Here is a 22,161-nt window from a genome sequence, read left to right as displayed (position 1 = left end):
TCTCCTAGTGGCTATTTAAAGTTATATGTTTTAATTGACTGGTCTCCATTGCTTATATGTCCACTGCTGGATTCAGTATTCAGTATAGCATCAGTGTTCGCCGTCCACGACAGCAATTCGATCGCGTTATATTATGATTATATAATCCTACATGTTGATGTGCAAGAAGCGATATGAGCTAAATCAGACGGGTAACACAAATAACAGCGTTAGTTCTTGAATCAGTTGTGGGCCACTTGGAGAAATCCTACTCTCCGGCTTTTTTATCTTCGTCCAACCGCCGGTATCCTCATTCTGGTAGTTGTAGTGTTTTTCTGTTTCCCACCACATCTGTCCTAGTTGGACGTGATACACTTATTAGACTACATTTCCCAGCATACCATGCGGTCGCGCCTCCTCCCTGCACACTCTCCGCCTTCCCTCCCACTCCACTGGGCCGCGAGGAAGTCGCAAGATGGCTGATGTCGCTTGGAAGTAATGTTCCCCTCTGCAACATGAAGCCGTGAGTGTGGAAGAAAGCGAGGGAGGCACCATCGGGCTTTTATTTTTATTTTATTTTATTTACTTTTATTTTATTTCGTCAAACATCCATCTCATTCCGCGTCGTGTCCGCCCCGGACTTGTCTTCGGGAGTTGACGCGTCAAATCACGCCGGGGACCCTGCCAGCAGCTAACAGCTAACCACACAGCTAGCAAATGTTGGTACAGCTAGCCAGCCAGGGACATAGCTTGTTAGTTTCTTTTAATTGATATTCAGAAAACCCGCGAGCCAACGAGCTACCAGTGTAAATGTTAATTTGAAATTTGCCTGAGAGAGTGCAGAATAAATGTCAAATATTTTAGCTGTCACACTGAAAAATAACGATTTGCAAGCTGTTCGGTTCAACATCATGTCCGCGAACTGGCCATCCAGCCTGTGGGTTGCTAACGTTAACTAATGCGCAGTGTTGCATCTTTTTCATGTGCACAAATCAGCAAGATACTTATTTTATTGGCATTTTTCATTAAAATCCAACCACCTTGCTGCATTTCCTTTATTTGCTGCCAACTACCTGTTTGAAGCTGGTTATGTTAAGGCCAAATTATGGGAGCAGGAAATGTGTTGAACTTTTTCTGGTCGTAGGTGGCTACACTGGCCTTGCTGGCATCTCACCAAAAATCCACAGGGATGGACACTAAATTGAGCACCCACTCACAAAACTGAGAAATTGTCATTTCGATTTCACGGATTAGGTAGAATTACGATTGCTGACACACGTGTACACAAGTGCACGGTGACTCATTTCACTAGTCTGGGTGACAGATTGTTTTGCAGGGTTAACTGAAGTACAGTTAGTCACTACATCGAAGACCAGTTAGCTTGCCTGAAGTGCATAGCTAGCTCCGGTCTCGCCCCACATCACATTACAAACACGGCGTACAGAACGTATTCAGAGCCCGCTCCCGGCCAGACGCACAGGCTCAACAACACCGTCATGGGAGTGCAGGGTTTTCAAGAGTATTTAGAGAAGCGGTGTCCTGGGGCCGCGGTCCCGGTGGACCTCCTGAAGCTTGCCCGTACCGCGGCCCGCCAGCCCCCTCACCACCATCATCCACACCACCACCCACACCACCCCGGGCCCATGCCTCCCCCGCCCCCGCCTGCCAGGATCCTAATCGACGCTGACTCCGGCCTGCAACGCCTCTACGGCGGCTACCAGACGGACTGGGTGTGCGGGGGCGAGTGGAACGCAATGCTGGGCTACCTGGCTGCCCTGTCACAGGCCTGCCTGTATCAGGGTGGCCTGGAGCTGGTCGTGGTTTTCAACGGCACATTGGGAAAGGAGCGCTGGCCCGAGTGGGCGCGGCGAGCTCAGGGCCAGCGACAGACGGCGCAGCTGATAGTCAACCACGTCGGCAGCAAGGCCACCCCGCCTCCTCGTGCATGGTTCCTGCCCCCGGCCTGCCTCAGCCACTGCGTCCGCCTGGCCATGTTCCGCTTCCGAGTGCGGGTGAGCAATGTGTGATCATGGCAGTGTTGAATTGTTTTATTGTGGTCATATGGCGTGCTGTTAATTTAACACTTGCCCTTTCTTGTTGCATGCCCATTGAGCAGCTTACGTCATCGAGCGCCTTTTTTAACTCCTTCCAGTTGGGGAGCAAGTGCAACTACACTAACCACTGAACTGAGTCGATCTGTAATTATGTTGTTTAATATACATTCATACAAATCAAACGGACTGTTTTGCATTTGCCATTTTAGCCGGCAGAGCATAGATGTCTATCTGTGATGTAGTTGTCCTGCTTTGCTCTCATGGAGGTGTGTATGTGTTGGTCTACTGGATGGAGGAAAGTATCCAGTGCATACATGAAGTAGCAGCTACTGGCTAAACCAATCTCTGCATTGGCGTAACATGACCTAGTCTAGCTAGCCTATATATTACATAACATGAACTCATTGAACCTGACTGTATGTCCCCATTGCCTGTCAGCGGTACATTTGTAATGTTTTTATTTTGTGCATATCAGGTAGTTGGTGATTGAGAATATTATTTGCGCATCAAACCTATTGGCACACTAGTATTTGCTTCTATATAAATTACAATAGCTGTGTGCTATATTCTCTTTACTCACCTCATATAGGGCAAAGAATAGCTTAGCATTATTTATTTAAGTAAATCTTAGACCTGCCATAAATGCAGCAAAACTGCTGATTGCCTTTCATGGTTCCCTACTTTTAACTATACCGAGCTGTCTCTTTGCTTTTGATCTACTTTCCCATCTGCTTACATGGTAGCATTAAAAAACACTGTCGTAGTGTATCAAGAGAGGATAGAGAATCGAAAATCCCGCACACATTACAGTAGGATACATTCTGATGATCTTTGTGTGCACAGCATCATTACTCACAGTTCTTATGTGTGCTTTATTGTTTTTCCTGCTGAGAAACTGTCATATTTCTACAGCTTCAAGTATCTCACCTGCCTGAATTAAATGTTTACTTTATTCATTGCTGTTCCTCTCTATGCAGCTTTCTTGTTCGCAGCTTTACATGTACTGCATACATTTCTAGTCTCTCTATTGTTTTAATTATTGCACATATATTATTCTGGTTAACACTGGTGATTAGTTTTAGTTTTATTATTGATGAGTGACACACAACATATTAGGACATTTGAACAAGTCGTGAAAGAGTTTCCTCATCAACCTTGCTATCACTGCCCCATATTGAATTCATTTGAAGACAGAGATTTAATTATCAGCTTATTAAATATATTTTTTAACGAAGTAACAGAGTGTCATTTTTTATTTTTTCACACTTATTAACACTGATTTTGTTTCACAAGATTAACATACACATTCTGGCATGAAGCTCTCTTGCGTGCTCTGTCTGGCATAACCATGTACCTCACCCAAATATTGGGTTCTGCATTAGTGTGCTCTTAAACAATGATGTTGCCTGAGTTCCAGTTATCTGCATTATCACTAGTGATTTGGAGCTGATTGCTCCGTCAATGAACATGGACAACAGACCAAGACGGGGGCCAAAAATCTTCCACAGATGTGTTTTTGCAATTGGCTGTGGAGCTTAAGTATTGTGTTGGGATTCAAAGTGTCAGCTCAATTATCCGTCTGTGACCTCTGTCCTCATAAGGGTTGCAAAATTCCGGGAATATTCAAAGTTGGAAACTTTCCACGGGAATTAACAGGGAATTTTGGGGTAATTTAACTGTATTTACCTTGTCATAAGCAGACATGCATGCAAACATTTATAATACAACTTTTAAAAATTACATTTTTGACATTTTGTGAGTAGAACTTTATTCTTTCATCGAACAACAAAAACATGAACGTTGAATAAAAAATGTGTATTCCCTATGATCACCACCCCCCGACCCACATTCTTTTGTGGGTGTTTTTCCCTGAATCCTTTCAGGTCTAAATGCTTTCTTCCTGGACCTCATCAACGTCCTCCTCACTGCTGTAAAAAGTTAGTCTACTGTATACAAATAAACTTGGTATTAAAATGAACATGGCTTCAGTTTACCAAGTAATCAATATGCTAAGTAATGACAGTGTTGGGAAAGTTCACTTTCTACATGAACTAGTTCAGTTCATAGTTTACAAATTTTAAAATGAACTAGTTCAGTTCATAATTCAACATTTTGAACTAAGTTCACAGCTCCAAAAAATGAACTAGTTCAGTAATTTTTTTCAATATGTTATGAGCTATAATTGAAATCTCTATCTGTCTGCAATACCGCTCTTGGCCTCTACGCAACTCGGCGCTCTCACACTTGCCAGGCATAGGGCTGAAACGTTCAGACAACACTGATGACAAAGACGTTCAAAAACAACAGCACGTTTTATGTTTACGTTTATGTTTCTGGCAGACAATGTTCCCAACCAGCTGCATTCAGGGTCCAGCTGAGCTAGGCATGCATAGTTTTCAACTACATTTAAGTTCCCTGTTATATGCTCTTACAAAAAAACGTAGGCACATTTTTTTCCAGAGGGGCGGAAACTTTCCGCCCCTTTGGAACCCTAGTCCTCATCATAAATTGAGTATTTTGCAGTGACTGCTAGCATGGTAGCTGATTCAATTCAATTATTATTTTTTTTATTCCAAAATCACAAATTACAAATTTGCCTCAGAGGGCTTTACAATCTGTACACATACAACTTGACATCCCTGATCAGTTTTACAGATGCCAGTCCATCTTTGGTAAATCCTTACTCTGTTAGGGATGCTATTTTAATTTTATTAAGTTATACAGAAGGGACGTCTTCGTGTTACTTGTTTTGTCTGACCAACAGTCCAAAAAGCATCAAAATTCAGTAAAGTTGAGAGAGCTCTGTAAACTGAAACTGTAAAATGTGGCCTTTTTGCTTAAACAAAAATGGCTTAAAGTTGCAAATACATTTTCTGTTAAAGTGATGAGCAAATCAATCTAAAATCTAAACTATTGTGCTGCATTACTTGAAACAATATCAAAAACTGACACATGACAAACCAGGTTACTCCTGGAACGATATACACTTTGTCAATCTCTATTTAGAGTTTGTTTTTCTATGACACAGCAGACTGAGTTTGTCCACTCTGCATCCACAGGTTGTACAGACTTTGGAGGACCACCACCAGGAAGTGCTGTCTCTCTACAGGGACTTTGGATTTGCTGGCCTGATTGCTCAGGATTCTGAATTTGCCCTCTGCAACGTACCCGCCTATTTCTCATCGCACGCGCTCAAACTGAGCTGGAACGGCAAGAACCTGACCACACACCAGTACTTGCTGTCTGAGGCCGCCAGGCAGCTCGGGCTGAAGACACAGCACCTGCCCTGCTTCGCTGCTCTGCTGGGTAAGGAGCGTACACACACAAGGACACAGAATCAAACTTGTATCTCACATTTCTGTTACTGAAATACACACACACCTACTTGTAAGCTGTATTTTTGGCCCCCGTCTTGGTCTGTTGTCCATGTTCATTGACGGAGCAAACATTTTAAAGAGTTTCTGTCTCTCAGGAAATCATATTCTGCCTGATGAAGACCTGGCTGCCTTCCACTGGAGTCTGCTGGGACCAGAACACCCACTAGCTTCTCTCAAGGTACCGTAAATCCTCTGCAAACCTCAGCTTACTCCGCGAGAATATTTGCTCTAAGAATCACATAATACTCTATAACTACTCAAATAGTGACATTTACCTCAACATATGAACCAGAACTTAACTTGGAGCTTGTTTACATTTCTAATTCTCCATGTTCTGTAAGGAAACTGTTTATGGTCGCTGTGTACTAAAATTGACATTTGTCTTTTCTGTCAACCTAACAGATGATTTACATGTTTAACTCCGCTATGAGCCAGACAAGAGCAGAATTGGATGCAGTTTATTTAGCGAGACAGCCTGAAGTGAAGCATTTTCTGAATGTTATCTCTTCAATTTTTAAAATATGGTTGCTAGAGAACATTTTGATAACCAATGCTAAATCACTGTTGAGAACTGAAAAATATCCTAAACATTTTAATGATTTTGTATGGTTTAAAGGTCTAATTTCAATTGCAAATGTATAATATATAATTTAGCACACGTGCCATCTGTACTGTTATCATCTTTGTTGATGGAACAATGTCAAAGTCTATAACAGACCATCAACCTTTAGGTGATTTAAGTGACCATAAGCATTGGAGCCAACCAGTTCAATAATTCGGCCTTAATGCTTTTTCAAAACCTGATAACTCCCGAGTCCTGCCTTTTTTAACTGTGGTCTAATTGATCATCCATCTACTAACACAGCAGTACAATAAGTAGTATTACGTTCTTTGTTTGCTTCTGTTGAATATAATAAGTAATACAGTTAAATGTCCTCATGAGGCTCTCTCCCAGTGTTCCTCCCCACCCAATCAGGGAAATGTGAATTCAAACTTTTGTACTGTTCCTGTCTTAGGTGCGAGCTCACCAGTTGGTGCTGCCGCCCTGTGAGGTGGTGATCAAGGCCGTCTCAGAGTACGTCTCCTCCATCAAAGACCTGGGGAACCTTGATGTCATCGCCAGAGATGTCTTCAAACAGTCACAGGTGGGCTATGTGTCCCGTTGTCAATGCTAATTGATAATTAGTTTATGTTAACCTCTTTATTGGGTTTAATTTAAATTGATTGAAAAAGATTTACATGTTTAATTTCTGGCCGTACATTCAGGACTGTCGCTGATGGTTAAATAGGTCATCACTGTTGACATAAGACCCTGAGTCAGCATCTGCACTTCCTCACACATCAGTGTTAAACCATAGCATTGCACTACACTTCATATATATCTGTGTTTTATCTATCTAGTTTCAGTTCATCAGAGCTGCAGTGTTGTTCTCCAGTATGTGTATGATTGAGCAAGTAGGGTTGGAGTTCAGTAGCATTTTATTAAAACCTTCTCGCCGTTGAATCTAAATCTGGCTCAAATGTTACTTGATGAAACAATTAGTTGATTGATCTATTTTTTTTAAATTATTTATTTATATATATATATATATATGAATGAATGACAAGACACTGAAAATGCTTTGGGTTTTGGACTGCTGGTTTGAAAATTATTTAAATTTGTATTTTTCTCTTAAATGTCGTCCCAAAATACATTTTCATCCTTCCCAATGCTATTATTTTCGACTCCAGGATGTACTTTAGCCCTAGTCCCAGCAGCATGATGTCGAAACACCAGAAATGAATGAAATTACTTGATAAATGGTTAAGCAAAGATTCAAAGAGCATTTTCGTCTGGAAAATGTTGCCTTTGCTTTGTTCTTTTTTATGGCACTGTTCTGGCCACAGCATACAACCACTAGGTCGAAATTATAGTTTAGATTTGAAGTGCCTGCACATTTGAAGCGCACTGCCATGATGTGGGTTCAGAGTGGGTTCAGTGGGTTCTCTGAGTTATAGCAGTATGTCCTTATATTACATTATCAGTTTCAGAAGCCAGTTGTTGACAGATTTGTTGGACTTGGACCAAAAATGGATATGTCTGGTTACGCTACTAACGAGGGTTACCCGAGTATCCAAAGCCGGATATATCTCCCCAGACCACCAAATGTGTATTCATCCGTTGCTGAAAATAGTCCCCAATGGCGAGGATCTGTTGACTTTAAGAAAAATAACTATGGCAATTCTTATCCTTTAACACACAATAGGGATACACACAACATATGTGTGTATCCCTCAACTAGCCTTTACAAAGTTTTAACATGATGCTTTCTTTCCTTCCTTTTCTAGTCTCGTATGGAGGACAAAGTGGAGCGATTCAAGAAAGCTGTGGAGTATTTCTCTGCTGCCTCCAAACCTCGTTCGCCCAACATGGGGCCCTCCTCTTTCATCTGTGAGTAGTAAAGAAGTCTAGAGAACAGAACCAATAATCATTATGTCATAATTTTTGGCTCACTAAATATGTATTTATGAAAAGAAAATGTACATTTGCATCCTCTTTTGTTCTACTTAGTACCTGGGTTTGGATTTGGGGGACCACCCGGCCACATGGGACCTATGCAGCCTGGAAAGAATCAGGTAGATTCCTTAGCTTGATAATGCTTTGTTCCTCTTTGATGTGTGTGTCATTTGTTGTCTGGTCTCTACATGTAGCAGAATGGATTAAGTTTCGTTCCTCTTTGAAATCCCTTTTTGACATGTGCTCATTTAGGGGGGGAGCGGGGCCTCTCACGCCTCTGAAACAACATCTCCCCCTCCCTCCCCTTTGCTCTTTCTTTTCTCTTTTACAAATAATTTTCCTTTCTTCTGTTCCTCTCCATCCAATCACAGTTCCCTCCTGCCCAGGTTCCAGGGTTAAAGCCACCCTATCAAAATGCTCCATATGGACATGGCTCCACCCCTCTGTTCCAGAACCCGCCGCAACCATCCCACGACTGCAACGATTCAATGACAGGCAAGATGGGCTTCTCTGATTGGTCGGCTCCATATGATTCCACTCAGGGGGGAAATCGATTACCCAATCATCACACCACCACTCAGACTGGTCCCTCTCCGTCTCCTTCATCGTCATCAGATGGAGATGAAACCAACGACAGCAACGCAAAGTAAGATACAGAGACAGCAACATCATGTTTACACTGTTAGGGCTTTATCTCCCTAATTATGTTCAAGTGAAAATAGGATTGTGGCATATTAGTTGGAGCAAAGCATTTTACATAATGCATGTTTTGACTAATCACAACGAGAGCCGCTTACCTTTCACAACGGTAAAGCCCATAAGAAAAAAAGTAGAGACAGCTCATTGACAGGCTCATAATGTGGCTTTATTCATTCGGTTTGAATATTTTTGCCCAGCTGCATACATACATGTATTATACTATCTATAGAATAAGATTCCAGTGGTGGCTGCATTTGTGAACTGAATATTCTGGGGGTTTGGAGCAAACAAGTCACCCTTGACTTCAGGACAGACATTAAAAAAATAAAATAAAATAAACCTGGAAACACTAAATAAGTCAATAATCTTTTCCAGAACTCCAGCTGTGAAAGCACCCTTAAAGATTCAGGGATTACAGCTAGTGAGGGAGAGGATAGAGGAGCAGGGCGTCCCAAGATTTAAATGTCTGAAATGGACACCGTGGACTAGTGTGTTAAGTTTCTGAGAGCCTTATGCTACTGCTAATTTCCTTTTGCTGCAATAGTAAATAATGAAACAAAGTGAGCACTGAACACAAACTTGTTTCATCAGCTCAAAATGTTTTTACGGAAGTGCTTCCTCAGCAGAAAGGCTGATGTTGTATACACAATGAATGCCAGGCCAGTTTGATAAAACTCTCATAAACCCTTTCTGTCAGCCATTTGACGGACAAGTCCTCTCGGTGGGAGGATCCTGCCGGAAGGGTGGGCTTGGCCTCTGGAGACGGTTCCCAAGGCAACGGGAGCGGATCACACATTCCGTCACTGCTGTCTATGGCGACGCGCAGTCACATGGACATAACCACACCCCCTCTGCCTCAGGTGTGTGTCGATGAGAGATTAAAAAAAATAGATTTTAAAAACCAAATGATACAATTATAGGTTATGTTGAAAAGTCACCATGGTTTCTGTTTCTCTCTTCCCCCCCCGATATCAGGTCAGTGCTGAGGTTCTTCGTGTAGCTGAGCATAGACACCGAAGAGGACTAATGTACCCCCAGATTTACCACATTTTGACCAAGGTAAACTGTTTACCTCACTTTATTTGTGTTTGCATTTGCATCTGCAAGGCCCCAAGTCATCTCGTCTCTTCAAACAAGTGTTAGAAAAATGGAGATGGAGTTAATGTATCAATGTCGTCAGAGCCACCCTATAATCTCTCTGTCCTTACTCCTCCCTTCACCCACGGCACCCTGCAGGGAGAGATGAAGATGCCAGTGTGTATAGAGGATGAGTGCAACTCTGAGCTGCCTCCTGCCTCTCTGCTGTTCCGTGCTGCCAGACAGTATGCCTACGGCGTCCTCTTCAGTCTGGCTGAAACACACCGCCGCCTGGAGAGGCTCGCTCTCCGCAAGAGGGCTCCCCTGGAAGGTAGGCCCTTAAGAGGAGATAGATGAGAGCAATGAGGAGGACACATTGTTATTGGGATTTATTTTAGTATATGAACTCTGTATTCAGTGGTGGAAAGTATTCAAGTACATTGACCCAAGCACGGTTTGATTTAGATTTGCTATTTGAGGGAAAACAATGGAATTGTGCTTAGAGTTAAGCAGCCTGCAGCTTGTTGCAACAGCTTTTCGTAAGTTCTCTTAAGTTAGGGTGCAAAGCTACACTAAACAAAGCAGTCAAAAATATATTACACTGAAAATATCTGCTGAAAGAAAGGAATTAAACCACTACTTATATTTCAGAACATTAATAGACACGACAGACAATATTAGAGTGACGCATTGAACCCGTACCTGCTCTCTCACCATTAGCAGTTTTGGAGGACTTTGTAAGCAACATGAATAGAATAATATCACAATGTCAATATAGTCTGCTCCGAAGCCTGGCACTAAAACACCAGCATCATTGTATCTAATTGATTGCATCGTTAAATTGCTTGCCTCAGTTCTTTTAAACAAAATCATGTAAATCATGTATATTATTAACACACTTCTCTTGCCTCTGCGTTTCAGTTCCTCCAGTGATTGTCAAAGAGTGGAGCAGCGGTAAAGCCAAGTCGGCCCTGACTCCGGAGCTGGTCCCGGCCCTGTGTTTCCGGGAGTGGACCTGCCCCAACCTGCGGCGGCTGTGGTTGGGTCGTGCCAGTGAGGACCGCTCCAGGAGAACCAGGGCTTTCCTGGCCTGCCTACGCTCTGACTGCCCAGCCCTCCTCAACCCAGCACAGGTCCCACAGCATCTGCTGCTCATGTGCTGTGTGCTCAGGTATGATGGTGGTCTAAACCACTGCTTATTTTAGTTGCCCAAACTATGTGTGTGTTGTCCTTATTGCAGTGTGAGCTTTGCAGGAACACCTTAGTGAGAGTCCAACACTTTGTATATTTCTATTTGAACATTTGTGCTCAGTTCTTTTCAGTGTGCACTACAGCTGAAGTTATTAGGCGGATGACTGCACACTTTTAATTAAAGGTATAGTATATATTGGGATGTTCTAATCTACATGCAACATTTGAACGATTCCTTTGAGTGGATTTACAGTAAATCACAATATGAGTGCGATATCAGTGGTTGCGTTAAACATTCTCCCTGTCCTTCATTTTGACGGACAGGGTTGTAGAGATTACATCAATCTATTATTAACAATCACTTTAATATTTGTATTTAAAAAAGACAGAGGCTAACAAATTATTTAAAGGAGACTGTGATTCTAATCCAAGACACTTTTTTGTCATCAGTGAACATTTCCTCACGGGCCGCTAGCTTCTGTTCAGTGTGAGTAATTCTAATAGAGCCGGTGTTAAAAAACAGTTTTACTTTTTAATTATTATACCTGTCCTGTAATATAATTGGAGTTTTTGACTGACACACAGACGGCGGTAGCACTCTCTATAGTGTACCTGTGTATGTTTGGTTTTTTAAAACATTAAGGTACAGAACAAGCTTCTAGATTAAGAGAATGGAGAGAAAAGTCAAACAGAAGTTTGAAACTTACGGTCACATCTTTTTTTTATTTTATTTTTTTATTGGTACACAATTTCTTTTATACTTTCCTCGGGCAGACGACTTCTCATGGTCGTTTGTATTTAGTGCCACTAGGGAGACCAGGCTAACCAGACTGTGTGTGACCGGGAGATTTCCTGATCCTGCAAGCACTCGCTTCACCGGGAAGAAATCCTGCAGCATGCGCTTGTTCTGCACCATCGGCGCTGTGACCTGTAGTCAAAGACGCTCCAAGGTCTCCAGTCCGTCATTGCCGAAAAATATTTCGGTTAACCATGTGATACCGATGCAAATATGTTCTGCTTGCTCTTCGTGAGTGATGCGGCCATATTTACTATTGCGCTATATGTTGTATTGTGTCATTGGGCACAAATCTAATTGAAAGTCTTGTAAGGTTATTGCTGCATACAGAGTGCTAATCCTGTCAATATAATTGTAGATGGGTACACTGTAGCTCTGTGCTCCTGCCCTCAAGTTGGTTGTTTTAATTCTCTCTCAGGTATATGATGCAGTGGCCTGGAGGAAGAATTCTCCAGAGACATGAGCTCGATGCCTTTCTGGCTCAGGCTGTTTCCAGCCAACTCTATGAACCCGACCAGCTACAGGAGCTCAAGGTGAGACCCCACTCCTCACTTCCTCATTGTTGGGTTAGTATCAGAATACAGATGTTTCTGCACACACTTATTGTTTTATCACTAGTTTTCTTATTTTTCGGGGCTCTTGATCAGGCCCCTTTTGTGTCATGCACTTGACTAATTTAAGTGATGTTGGTGTTACAGGCTACATACTACCTAATGTGTTCAATACCTTCACATTCACATAAACCCTTGTCTTCCATCTTTCCTACTACTCGTATCTGTAAACGGTGTAACATATGTTGTCATTTTTTATTTTCTGTTAGGTGGAGAAGGTGGATTCCCGCGGAGTGCAGCTGGCTTCTCTATTCATGGCCGGCGTGGACACAGCGCTGTTCGTCAATGATGTGTGTGGTCAGCCGTTGCCATGGGAACACTGCTGCCCCTGGGGCTTCTTTGACGGCAAACTGTTTCAGAGCAAACTGGCCCGGGCCGCTCGAGACCGGTCTGCCCTGATGGACATGTGCGAGGGTCAGGTATGTATGTTATCCTGTGGTGAAGATGGGATGGATGTGTGTAAGTTAATGAAAGTTAGTCAAATATCAAATATTTCAGTGCCTTCCCTGTTTGAGGGCAGTAAGAATGTGATGTATTCAGTAGAAATGTCCAATCAAGTTTGGCCCTGATCCAGGTCCTTTTATATTGGGTATCTGCCAGTTTCCAAATTGATGCAAAACTTATATTCACCAAAATGTTGAATGACTATGTATCTTAACTGAATGCAATGTGAGCGCCAAATCCTATTGATGATACTATTTGGTATTGGAATGTCTTAACTGGCTGCAAACGATGCAGAACGCCCCTTTTGAGCTGAACTTTTGTTAGTTTCTATTTATTTCTAGTGCCGTGGTAGATGAGGAACGGCTGATTTGTGAAGTTGAAAATATCAGCGGTTCTCAACATTTTTGGCAGATGACCCCATAAAATTAATTTGCGTCCCCTTCATGATTTTAATAAATGTTTGATACTCAATGATGTAAAAATAATCCCAAAACTTACATCGAAGCAAAACTTTGAAAGATACTTTTTCTTTCTTACCTATCCTTTTAATCATCTCTCGCAAGCCCCTCAGATATATCTCGTGACCCATTTGAAGGGTCCCAACCTTCATTTAACTACACAAAAGTAAATAAGGTGGCAGCTAGTTAGTCGCCTTATCAAGGTAAATTACCATCACTAATAACAACCTACTTACTATTGACTATATTGTATGTAATTTCCAGTAAATATCACAATACAAAACCTGTTTTCTAAAAAGTACAAGGGTAGGAGGACCCACTAGAGACGCATCACGCTGCTTTTATTCCATAAATTATCTTTGGTACAGAAGTAACAGTACAGACAGCAATGGCCGAGAGCACTTTAACCTGACAAAAGCAAATTAGAAAAACGAGTCTGCGAATATGCTGAGTTGGCAGTAAAGAAAGCATTCGCATTTGATGGGCCATGAGACGGCTCAGCACAATTCTGCTATTCAGTGTCCCCGCTCAGATGTTCCCAGGCCGCGAGATGGATTCAATGGATCAATAACTCTGTCGCTCAAAGACTCAGTCACAGTTGTCTTTCTGCTCTGCAGGAAGAGCTGGTGTCCAAGGTGGAGAAGATGCGTCAGGCAATCCTCGAGGGCATCAACCTGTCCCGCCCTCCTCTTCCCCCCCCTCCTCTTCCACCTCCTGCCTTCCTTCCCCCAGCTATGGTGTCCCCTTTCTACCCCATGCCTCCCCTCTACCCACCTCGCCCCATGGGCATGCCTCATCATCATCACCCGCATCATCCACATCACCCTGCCCAACACAGACCCAGAGCCTTCCCAGGTACAGAGATGTTTTTCTTTACCTGTTGGTTACTCTATGCAGACTTGTTTGGGCATACTTTAACCTTTTGATCGATGTAGACACTCTTGCTTTGTCCTAATTTCATACTACACTCCAGATCCAACAGCTTTTGAGTATGTATTTTCGTTCACATTAAAAAGTTAGAAAACAAAGTTTACTCAAATGAATCAGTTTGAACTCTCAAAGAAGTATACTGTTGATGTACAACATTGTGCATAAAAGAAATGGAGGTGCTATTCACTGCTGGAAATATATGATGTAGTACATAGTGAAACAGTTGGTATTGTATGGAATTGGGACACAGCTATAGTTTCTTATTCAAGTCTCACTCTCACTTGTTTTTGTTTTGTATTGTTCAGGGCTTCAGTCCATCCCCCCTCAGGGAGGGAAACTGGAGATAGCTGGCATGGTTGTTGGCCAGTGGGCTGGGAACAAACCAATCCGTGGACGAGGAGGGTTCAACATGCAGGTTGTGTCAGTGGGAGCAGGGAGAGGGTGAGTGAGATGATGATGATCCTTTACGCCAAACAGCTAATGTCTGAGAATTATTCCAGAGCTATTTCCATCTCTTGCTCCGCTGAACTATTTGCCAAATCATTGACTTGTGTCCTTATTCCGCTTTGCTGACATTTCTCTTTTTTGCAAGCATAAAAACAAATGCACACAAATGCAAATGTGTATGGATGCTTGAGCATAAATGTTTGAGCGTGTTACAAAGTTGATACCGGGGAAAGCCATTGTTATCCACAACTTCATACTGGTCTTGGTCTCTGGACCAAGTTATTTCCTTTGACCGTTCGGAGTTGGTTGTTTGTGTTGGTCAGCCAAAATCTTTCACCTTCTTTTTGCAAAGCTAATAATAAAGTTAATAACTCCAAAATGTGCCCCAACGCCTGTCTTTTTTTGAAGACGAGCCCTAAGATAGCGAGTCCGCATGAGATGTGCGGCTTGCGGTTATAGCTGCAGGTCGGGTCATACAAATTACATTGTGATTAACAGCGGATGAGCTGCAGATTAATTAAATAATACATCAATATAAAATAAATAAATGCGATTTTAATTACATTCTCTAAAATTTAAGAAGAGCAGAGCTGCAGTCCGGAGACGCTGTGCACGTTTACTCACCTTTACTACACTGTGAAGCTGATAACTAAGTAGTTTGTTTTGCTGCCTAAATTAGAGTTTATTACTGCGTTTGCAATTACTAAAAGCAGTTTCTTTTATCATTAGTAGTAAGGAGGATGAAAGGGTGAAATCTGGATTTTAAGCTAATAAATGTTTTTCACTCACTCCTACAAATTTTATTTTAGCAGAGAAAAGATGTTGGCTTAAATAATAGTCCTACATTTTCCCTTTTTGAATAGCTGTTTATAACGTAAAGAGCGGCTGCTGTCGGTTCAGAGCGTGAACCTGTTAAATAGAAGTGAGCTGACCGCATGGATTTACTTCCCTATTCATTCTCTGTGAAGTCTGTCTGAAACGCCGGTGGGATCAAGCCCTGAAGCAGACCACTGATAATCGTTGTTTTCCACATCTGATCATAACATCTTTCTGTTTCATCATCACAGGAGGGGTAAAGAGATTCCAGCTAAAGTAAGGCCAGTGAAAAAGGCACCTACCAACAGAACACAGGTAGCAACTGTTATACAGAGCTCTTAAATCTTGTATATTTTTCTACATGGAATAGTGACTACAGCTATAAATTCCCTCTTTGTCTATCAACTTTCCACTTGCCATCTTGCTTTCGGATGGAGGGGTTTATTGTACTGCAAGTAGCAGACCCTGACACATCTATTTTGACATGTATTGCCCAAAATTCAACACTTTTCACGTTACACAGATAGAAATAAAGAAAGGTTGTTGAGGAAGTAGGAACCTAGAATAAATTGGAATTGTTATAAATCCTTGCCTCCTGCTCTTCTGTTAAAATTCTGTCCAACTGTCATCCTCCAGACGTCGCCACCCCCCCCATCCAGCAGCCCCCCAAAGCCCTCAGAGGAGGCGGCCTCCACGCCAGAGGTTGCGACGCAGCAGCTGAACGGCAGCTCAGCAGCCATCGCCATCGGCCAGCCCTTGGATCTGGCCGCCTTGGCCCAGCCAATCCCGTGTGCCTTAGCCAGCAGAGACAACCAATCAGACGGGGTGGAGGTGGAGGCCCCCTGTTGCCTTGACGACTGCCCGTCAGAGGGAGCGCTACAGAAGGAGGAGTGATGGGATCCTTCCCGGGATGCACTGCTCTGAGAGAGTCCTCTGTGTATGACTGCCTTTCCCTGTTTTTGTAGCCACGCCTGTGATCTGTGCACGTTATCACCTCGAGCAGGAGGTGAAGCGAGGCTCCTCCTCGTGTTCCCTGCTGCTCTATGTGATCAAGCAGTTAGCTGTTACTTCCTTTTTTTTTTTCTCATGTGGTTTTACATTGTTTTATGAAGAGAGGTTTTCTCCATGAGTCTTTAAGCGCCCCGCCCCTCAAAAATCCTAAATGCCTCCCTCCCGCACTCAGAGTAAAATAAGCTTGGAAGCCCCACCCCCATTACGACCCACCAATTACGACCCAGCTCGCTTTCCCCCCGGTTTCCCATCTTACGTATGGCTACCTGTCAAGGTAAAATGTTTTATTTTGTGTTTTTAATGGTCCCATTGTTTGAATCTTTGCACACAGATGTTAAGTTTGCGGCTACGGAGACAGATGGGATGTGGTTTCCATGGTCGGCCTGGTTGCCATGGTTGGTAGTTGTGTGTTGATGCGGTTTGTTGCCATAGCCGTCTCGTGTCAGAGAGATGTTTAGAGTTTGACTCTGGATAATTCGAGTAGGATTTTAACAAAGTGTACCATTCTTCTGTGCAGTGACCCTAATCTCCCTATACTCTAGCAGCACTGCTAAACACACAACATTAGTATATTCACAAGCAACATACCCCTTTATAAATGAATTGGTTATTTATCACAGGAGCACTTCTGCACCAACATGGTATTAGTGTGCTATCTTATTTGGACCCATGTAGCATAGCCTAGTGCTTAGCTGTGCTAAGAGACCCCATACATGTATGCACCTTAAGCCCTAAAGTATGCAAGATATTACCCTGCTCCTCCAAAAAAGTGCATTGTTATATTATCCCCCCACTCCCCCACCCCACCCCGCCCCTTGTTCTTTTCTCCCAAAGCTTTGATTGTATTACCCCAACAGAAGCACTTAATGTTGTATTTAAATATAATGAATTTAAACAAGCCCCTATATATAGATGAATTGGCAGTCTGAGAGGGGGTGTCCCCGCGTGTAAGTAAATCATTGACATGTAGAACTACATTTAAAAGTAAAGATCTATTTGAGAGACGTCAGAATGTGAACAGAGTGGTTTCAGACAAAGAAGCACTTTGTTTAAAAGAAATTTAAACCGCACTGGACAGTCTTCTACCAAGTGATTAAAAAAAAAATAATCTTGAAGCACCTTCTGGAGTAAAGGCCAAAAAAATAATAACATAATACTGCCCAGCAAAAGATGGAAATGAATGGTGAGGATTTGGGTAACTGCTGCCCTCAGACTGGCCTCACTCGTTCAATCATGACCGTTGCAATGAAGCTGAAAGGACTTCTGATTCTCCACATCAAGAATTCCTGGGAATCTTTTCAGATTTCTAAAGTTATTTCCAAAGTCTATTTTAAGAAGGCTAGCCGATTGAGGCAGCCAGAGATATAAAAGGGGTGTGGCGACGAAAGCCTCAAAGATCCCCTCCACACCACCTTATGGTGGTGATTGAGCAACGGTTGTCATGATGATAGCCCAACACCATGAGCTGTTGCCCCGCAGAGCTCTGGTGTGTCACTTTAGACCAGCAGGAAGCACTTCCCTGCCCTGAAGTTCTTCAGCCGAACAAGGCGGAGGCTTTACAGGTCGGATCACATGTCACACGAGAGAGAGGGAGGCCTCACGGCGGACTTAATTAAGTGTGCCGCTCACAATCTGAGACTTCTAAGATAAGGAATTGTTTTATTAGAGCACTTACGTTTGTAGAGAATGAGATGTGTCCCCAATAGTAGGTTTCATCTGACTACGGAAATACAACTTACCAATAGCCGGTAGCACAACTGCAGATGTAAAAGCAGTAGACCGACAGATACTGCCTGAGAGATCCTGGCCATGAACATTGTAATCTCTACAAACTCACTAGGAGAGGTTGAAATGAGCTCACCATGTTTAAAAAGGCAAGTCAACAAAGAAGCACCTTATTTTCATACTATGTTGATGACTTGTGCTCTATCATGTGCCACAAAATTGACATGGAAACAAGCTCTTATGAAATGCCGTTTTGAAGGGGGGAAACAAACCTGACTATAAATGTAAGTCTTGGTGTAGTCGCATCAGACATCCCTTCAATTATGAACACAACCATGACAGTTGACCCAGCCTTGAGTGTAGGCCTACGCTCATCATCACAGGGCTGTGCTGCGCCGCCGTCTCTTACACCAACACCAAATGAAATCAGAGGTCTGGAATGACTTGTTAGCCGTTATTGGTAGGGATTAAGCATACAAGTGCTGTAGGTGTTTATAGGTTAAGAGTAGGTAACAGCGTTGGGCTTAAAACAGGACATTAACACAGACACAAAGACTAGGCTAGAGAATATAGCTCCACTGGCCGAAATACTAAGTCTAGAATTACTAGGAGTCATATACTTAACTGCTTTCAACTTTCGACATTAGTACAAATATGTGTATCGCAACAGTACATTGTTAGAAGATGTCTTTTCTGTGGCGAGCCAGAGTGTGATCTGGTATACAATGCCCTCTCTCGATTCGCTCGCCATATAACATTTACAAACAGACACACACACACACACACACACACACACACACAACAAACAGGTATTCAGTTGCATTTGTTACCACCAGCATTCTCTCTGCTTTTGTGCTGATGTGATTTTGTGCAGTTTCAGTTCCCAGTGGAGTGGTCGTCAGTTCATCAGAGATCATTTTTGGTAACATATTCTACTGATCCACAAAAAAATCCTACATTTTCAAGTTTGCATGGATTTAAAATACATGTTAGAGGTGCCGGGTAGGCACAGAAACAATCATCTACACACAGCACATGCACAAGACATTGACACATGGCACACACAGATACATAGATGTTAAACCCTGAGTTACACAGTAGCTAGTATGGAGAAAAAAAAGTCAACACAATACATAATGTAGTGTCCCTCTCTCGTCCTTGTCTGTTTTAGTTCGATAGATATTTGATCAGTGATTTTTATGCTTGTTATCCTACCCCCCTGCTATGTCACTTTTTCTCCGCCCTCCCTTCCCCCCCACCCCCCCAAATGTTCATTCACTTCTTCTCTCAGCCCCCTAATCTTCCTCCATAGAGTACATGCATCCACTTACACACACACACACTCACGCCTTCCCATTAATAGCAGTCACATACACATATATTTTACACACAGGTTAACCCTCCCGTCACTTCCTGTATTTCAGTTATTCTCTTTCACTCTTATCACCTCCCTCTCTGCCTCTCCTTTTAGCCCTTTTAGGACCGTTCCTATTGGACGTTTTTCTCTTTTTCTCTTTGGGCTGCCCCGCCCCTTAATCAACCCAACTAACAGTAAAGGTTATATTAACGTTGATAATCAGTTTCTGTATGTATCTAGCCAGAGTCTGGAAAAAAAAATCAAAACGGTTTTATTCAATTGTGCAAATGTGTTTTTCTTACTATTTTTAATGTTATTACATCTTCTAATCTAATCCTTCTACCATTGCTTCAGTTAGTACTGAAATACGCTTAGCCAACCTAGAGATTTGAACTGTAATGATTGCGATTTTCCTTACCTGTATTTTATATGGCATCTTTAGACCACCGTTTATTATGTGCGTAAGTAAATATTGCCCGTTTTTCGAAATGAAAATTGTCGTCTGCACTGTTATGATTTTCATAATATCCCTGATAACAATTTCATGGTCGACTCATTATAAATCTAAGCTGAACTCAGCGCCCTTGCACAAAGCAGCAAAACATTTCTTGTAAACACCTGAGAACCAAAGTACACCTAGCATCCCCCTTCTACCCTGATAAAGTACCCCAGAGTCCCCTCCCCCACTCCGACGTTTTGCCCCCAGAGTAACAAGTTTTCTGATGAGTATGATTATATATATAAAATGACATTGCAGCACGTGTGATTTATCTAACAAAGTCAAAGTGAGGTAGCTGTCTTTTTTAGTGGGGAGACAGACAGACAGGGAAAGAAGGAAGGGAGTATGTGTGTTGACTGAGTGAGCGTGTAGGCAGATTTGGACATGTGACCAAGGGTTAAAGCATTGATGGTAAATTAGCCAGCTACTGCTTACGCTCAGTTGTATCTTTCATTGACTGAATTCAGACTGTGTGAACTACTGCGCACGCTCAGATCAACACTAATACACAGGAAGTAACGACACCCGACAAATATACTTTCAGTCACGCTGGGGTTTTGGCGCCCTCTTTTGCGTTTTTCTTACATGTTGTGATCTCTCAAACTTGCCTTTAAAGTCCCAGACTCAGATTGATGGAGCAACTTATTGCTGTACTAAGCTTCTTCATGTGTGGGCTTGGAGGCTGCTGAAAGTGGATGAATTCTCCTCAAAACACAAATCTGAGATTACTTGGCGTCTCGATGGATGTTATTGTGCAAGCAAGAAATTCACCTGTATGAGGATGAAACAACAAGCCTAAATAGATTAGAAAGTCCCTGCCACTACAGTAAATGCCAAACAAAGTCTTGTTCCATCTTTTCGTTAAGATCTGAAATGATTCGTCAATGAATCGATTCGTCGCTTGACAGAAAATAAACCAATAACAAAATAAAAAACATGGCTTTTATAGTGTGTTAATTGGTAAAATAATCATTGCAGCCTTAAAACACTGGTTAATTCAACAGATTACAATCCATTGATTTCTCTCCATAAAAATGTATTTCCAGTTCATTTCTAGTTTCTTGTCTTGTCTAAATCTCGGCTGAAGTGTCTTGAGGAAGATTCACCGTCTCTGTGACTGATGATGAAATTACAGGAGTTATGATTAAAGCATCCTGCCTCACTTCCTATACGCAAATGGGAGCGCCTCTGAAGAGCTCGACCATGTTAAAGAGAACCAAAAGTCCCAGAATAGAATATATATACTATGTTGTATTGTGGACGTCAAACAGTATTATTGTCTGTCATACAGAATGTGGAAAGGAGTCATCACTTGTGTTGTACCTGTTCTGATATATTTGCAGGGTTTTCACAGCATTATGTCCAATCTGAATTAAAGTCCCTGTTCTGTCTGTCTCTCTCTACACTGCCACCCACCCCCTCAACAGCCCCCAACCTCCAGTATAATCCCACCCCCCTCCAACCCGCCAGTGGCTGAGTCCCAGTAAGAGCCTCAAGTTGATCACTATGGGCCATTTCTTGTCATGTTGGTCAACCGTGCCCTCAGCCACAAGTGTACCGATGCATGTACTTCAGTACCCAGGGCCACCCGAAAACTACCTGTGCAGGAAAAAGGGTTCAAATTGATCCATAATACTATTGTTATAGAAATATTATCATCATCATTATTGCTTTTATAATTATGGTTGGTATAATTTGTCATCATTGTTAGCATTATGGAAGCACCGGACTGTTTGTGGAAAGACAAGAAGAAGAAGAAAAAAGAAAGCTTTTTTTTTTTTTTTCAATTTGTCTGGCTGTTGGTGGTCTGATTTCACAGAGGGAGGGGAGGAATGGTTCAGAAAGAGACAAAGATGGCAGTCATGTTTGTACTGGTTGGGAAATGACTTACAGTGCTGAAATAAAATTTATTCTTTTAGTAAAAAAAGTATTAATTGTGTCTGATGTCTTGATTTATTTTACTTTGGCTTTCTATAGAAATATACACCAGTATGATCACTAAGATTATAAAAGTAAAGACATGCCCCCATTATTTGAAATTCACGAGAGCTGAATACAAATTTGTGATTTTTAATGAGTAGAGGAAGATATATTCAGATCCTTAAGTAAAATTATTAATACCACACTGAAAATACAAGTAAAAGTCCTGCATTCAAAAAAGTACAAGTATATTATCAGCATCATTATCATGAG

At 42.2% G+C, this 22,161-nt stretch overlaps 1 protein-coding gene across 1 annotated transcript; it reads left to right on the top strand.

The window, feature by feature from the left end:
- Positions 1–418: 418 nt before the first annotated feature.
- fam120c (family with sequence similarity 120C) lies at positions 419–21,566 on the top strand. The gene is made up of 17 exons (XM_034536247.1): positions 419–1,991; positions 5,093–5,339; positions 5,506–5,588; positions 6,427–6,555; positions 7,739–7,841; positions 7,962–8,026; positions 8,279–8,553; positions 9,304–9,466; positions 9,582–9,665; positions 9,843–10,014; positions 10,605–10,854; positions 12,089–12,203; positions 12,491–12,700; positions 13,801–14,038; positions 14,419–14,554; positions 15,628–15,691; positions 16,013–21,566. The coding sequence occupies exons 1-17, from the start codon at positions 1,476–1,478 to the stop codon at positions 16,268–16,270; spliced, it is 3,108 nt and encodes a 1,035-aa protein (XP_034392138.1). The 5' UTR covers positions 419–1,475; the 3' UTR covers positions 16,271–21,566.
- The last annotated feature ends 595 nt before the right edge of the window (positions 21,567–22,161 follow it).

The sequence above is a fragment of the Cyclopterus lumpus genome, chromosome 7 (assembly GCF_009769545.1).
Source record: "Cyclopterus lumpus isolate fCycLum1 chromosome 7, fCycLum1.pri, whole genome shotgun sequence".
NCBI lineage: Eukaryota > Metazoa > Chordata > Actinopteri > Perciformes > Cyclopteridae > Cyclopterus > Cyclopterus lumpus.
Note: the sequence above shows the minus strand (reverse complement) of the source record. Positions and strands in the feature narration are given on the sequence as shown.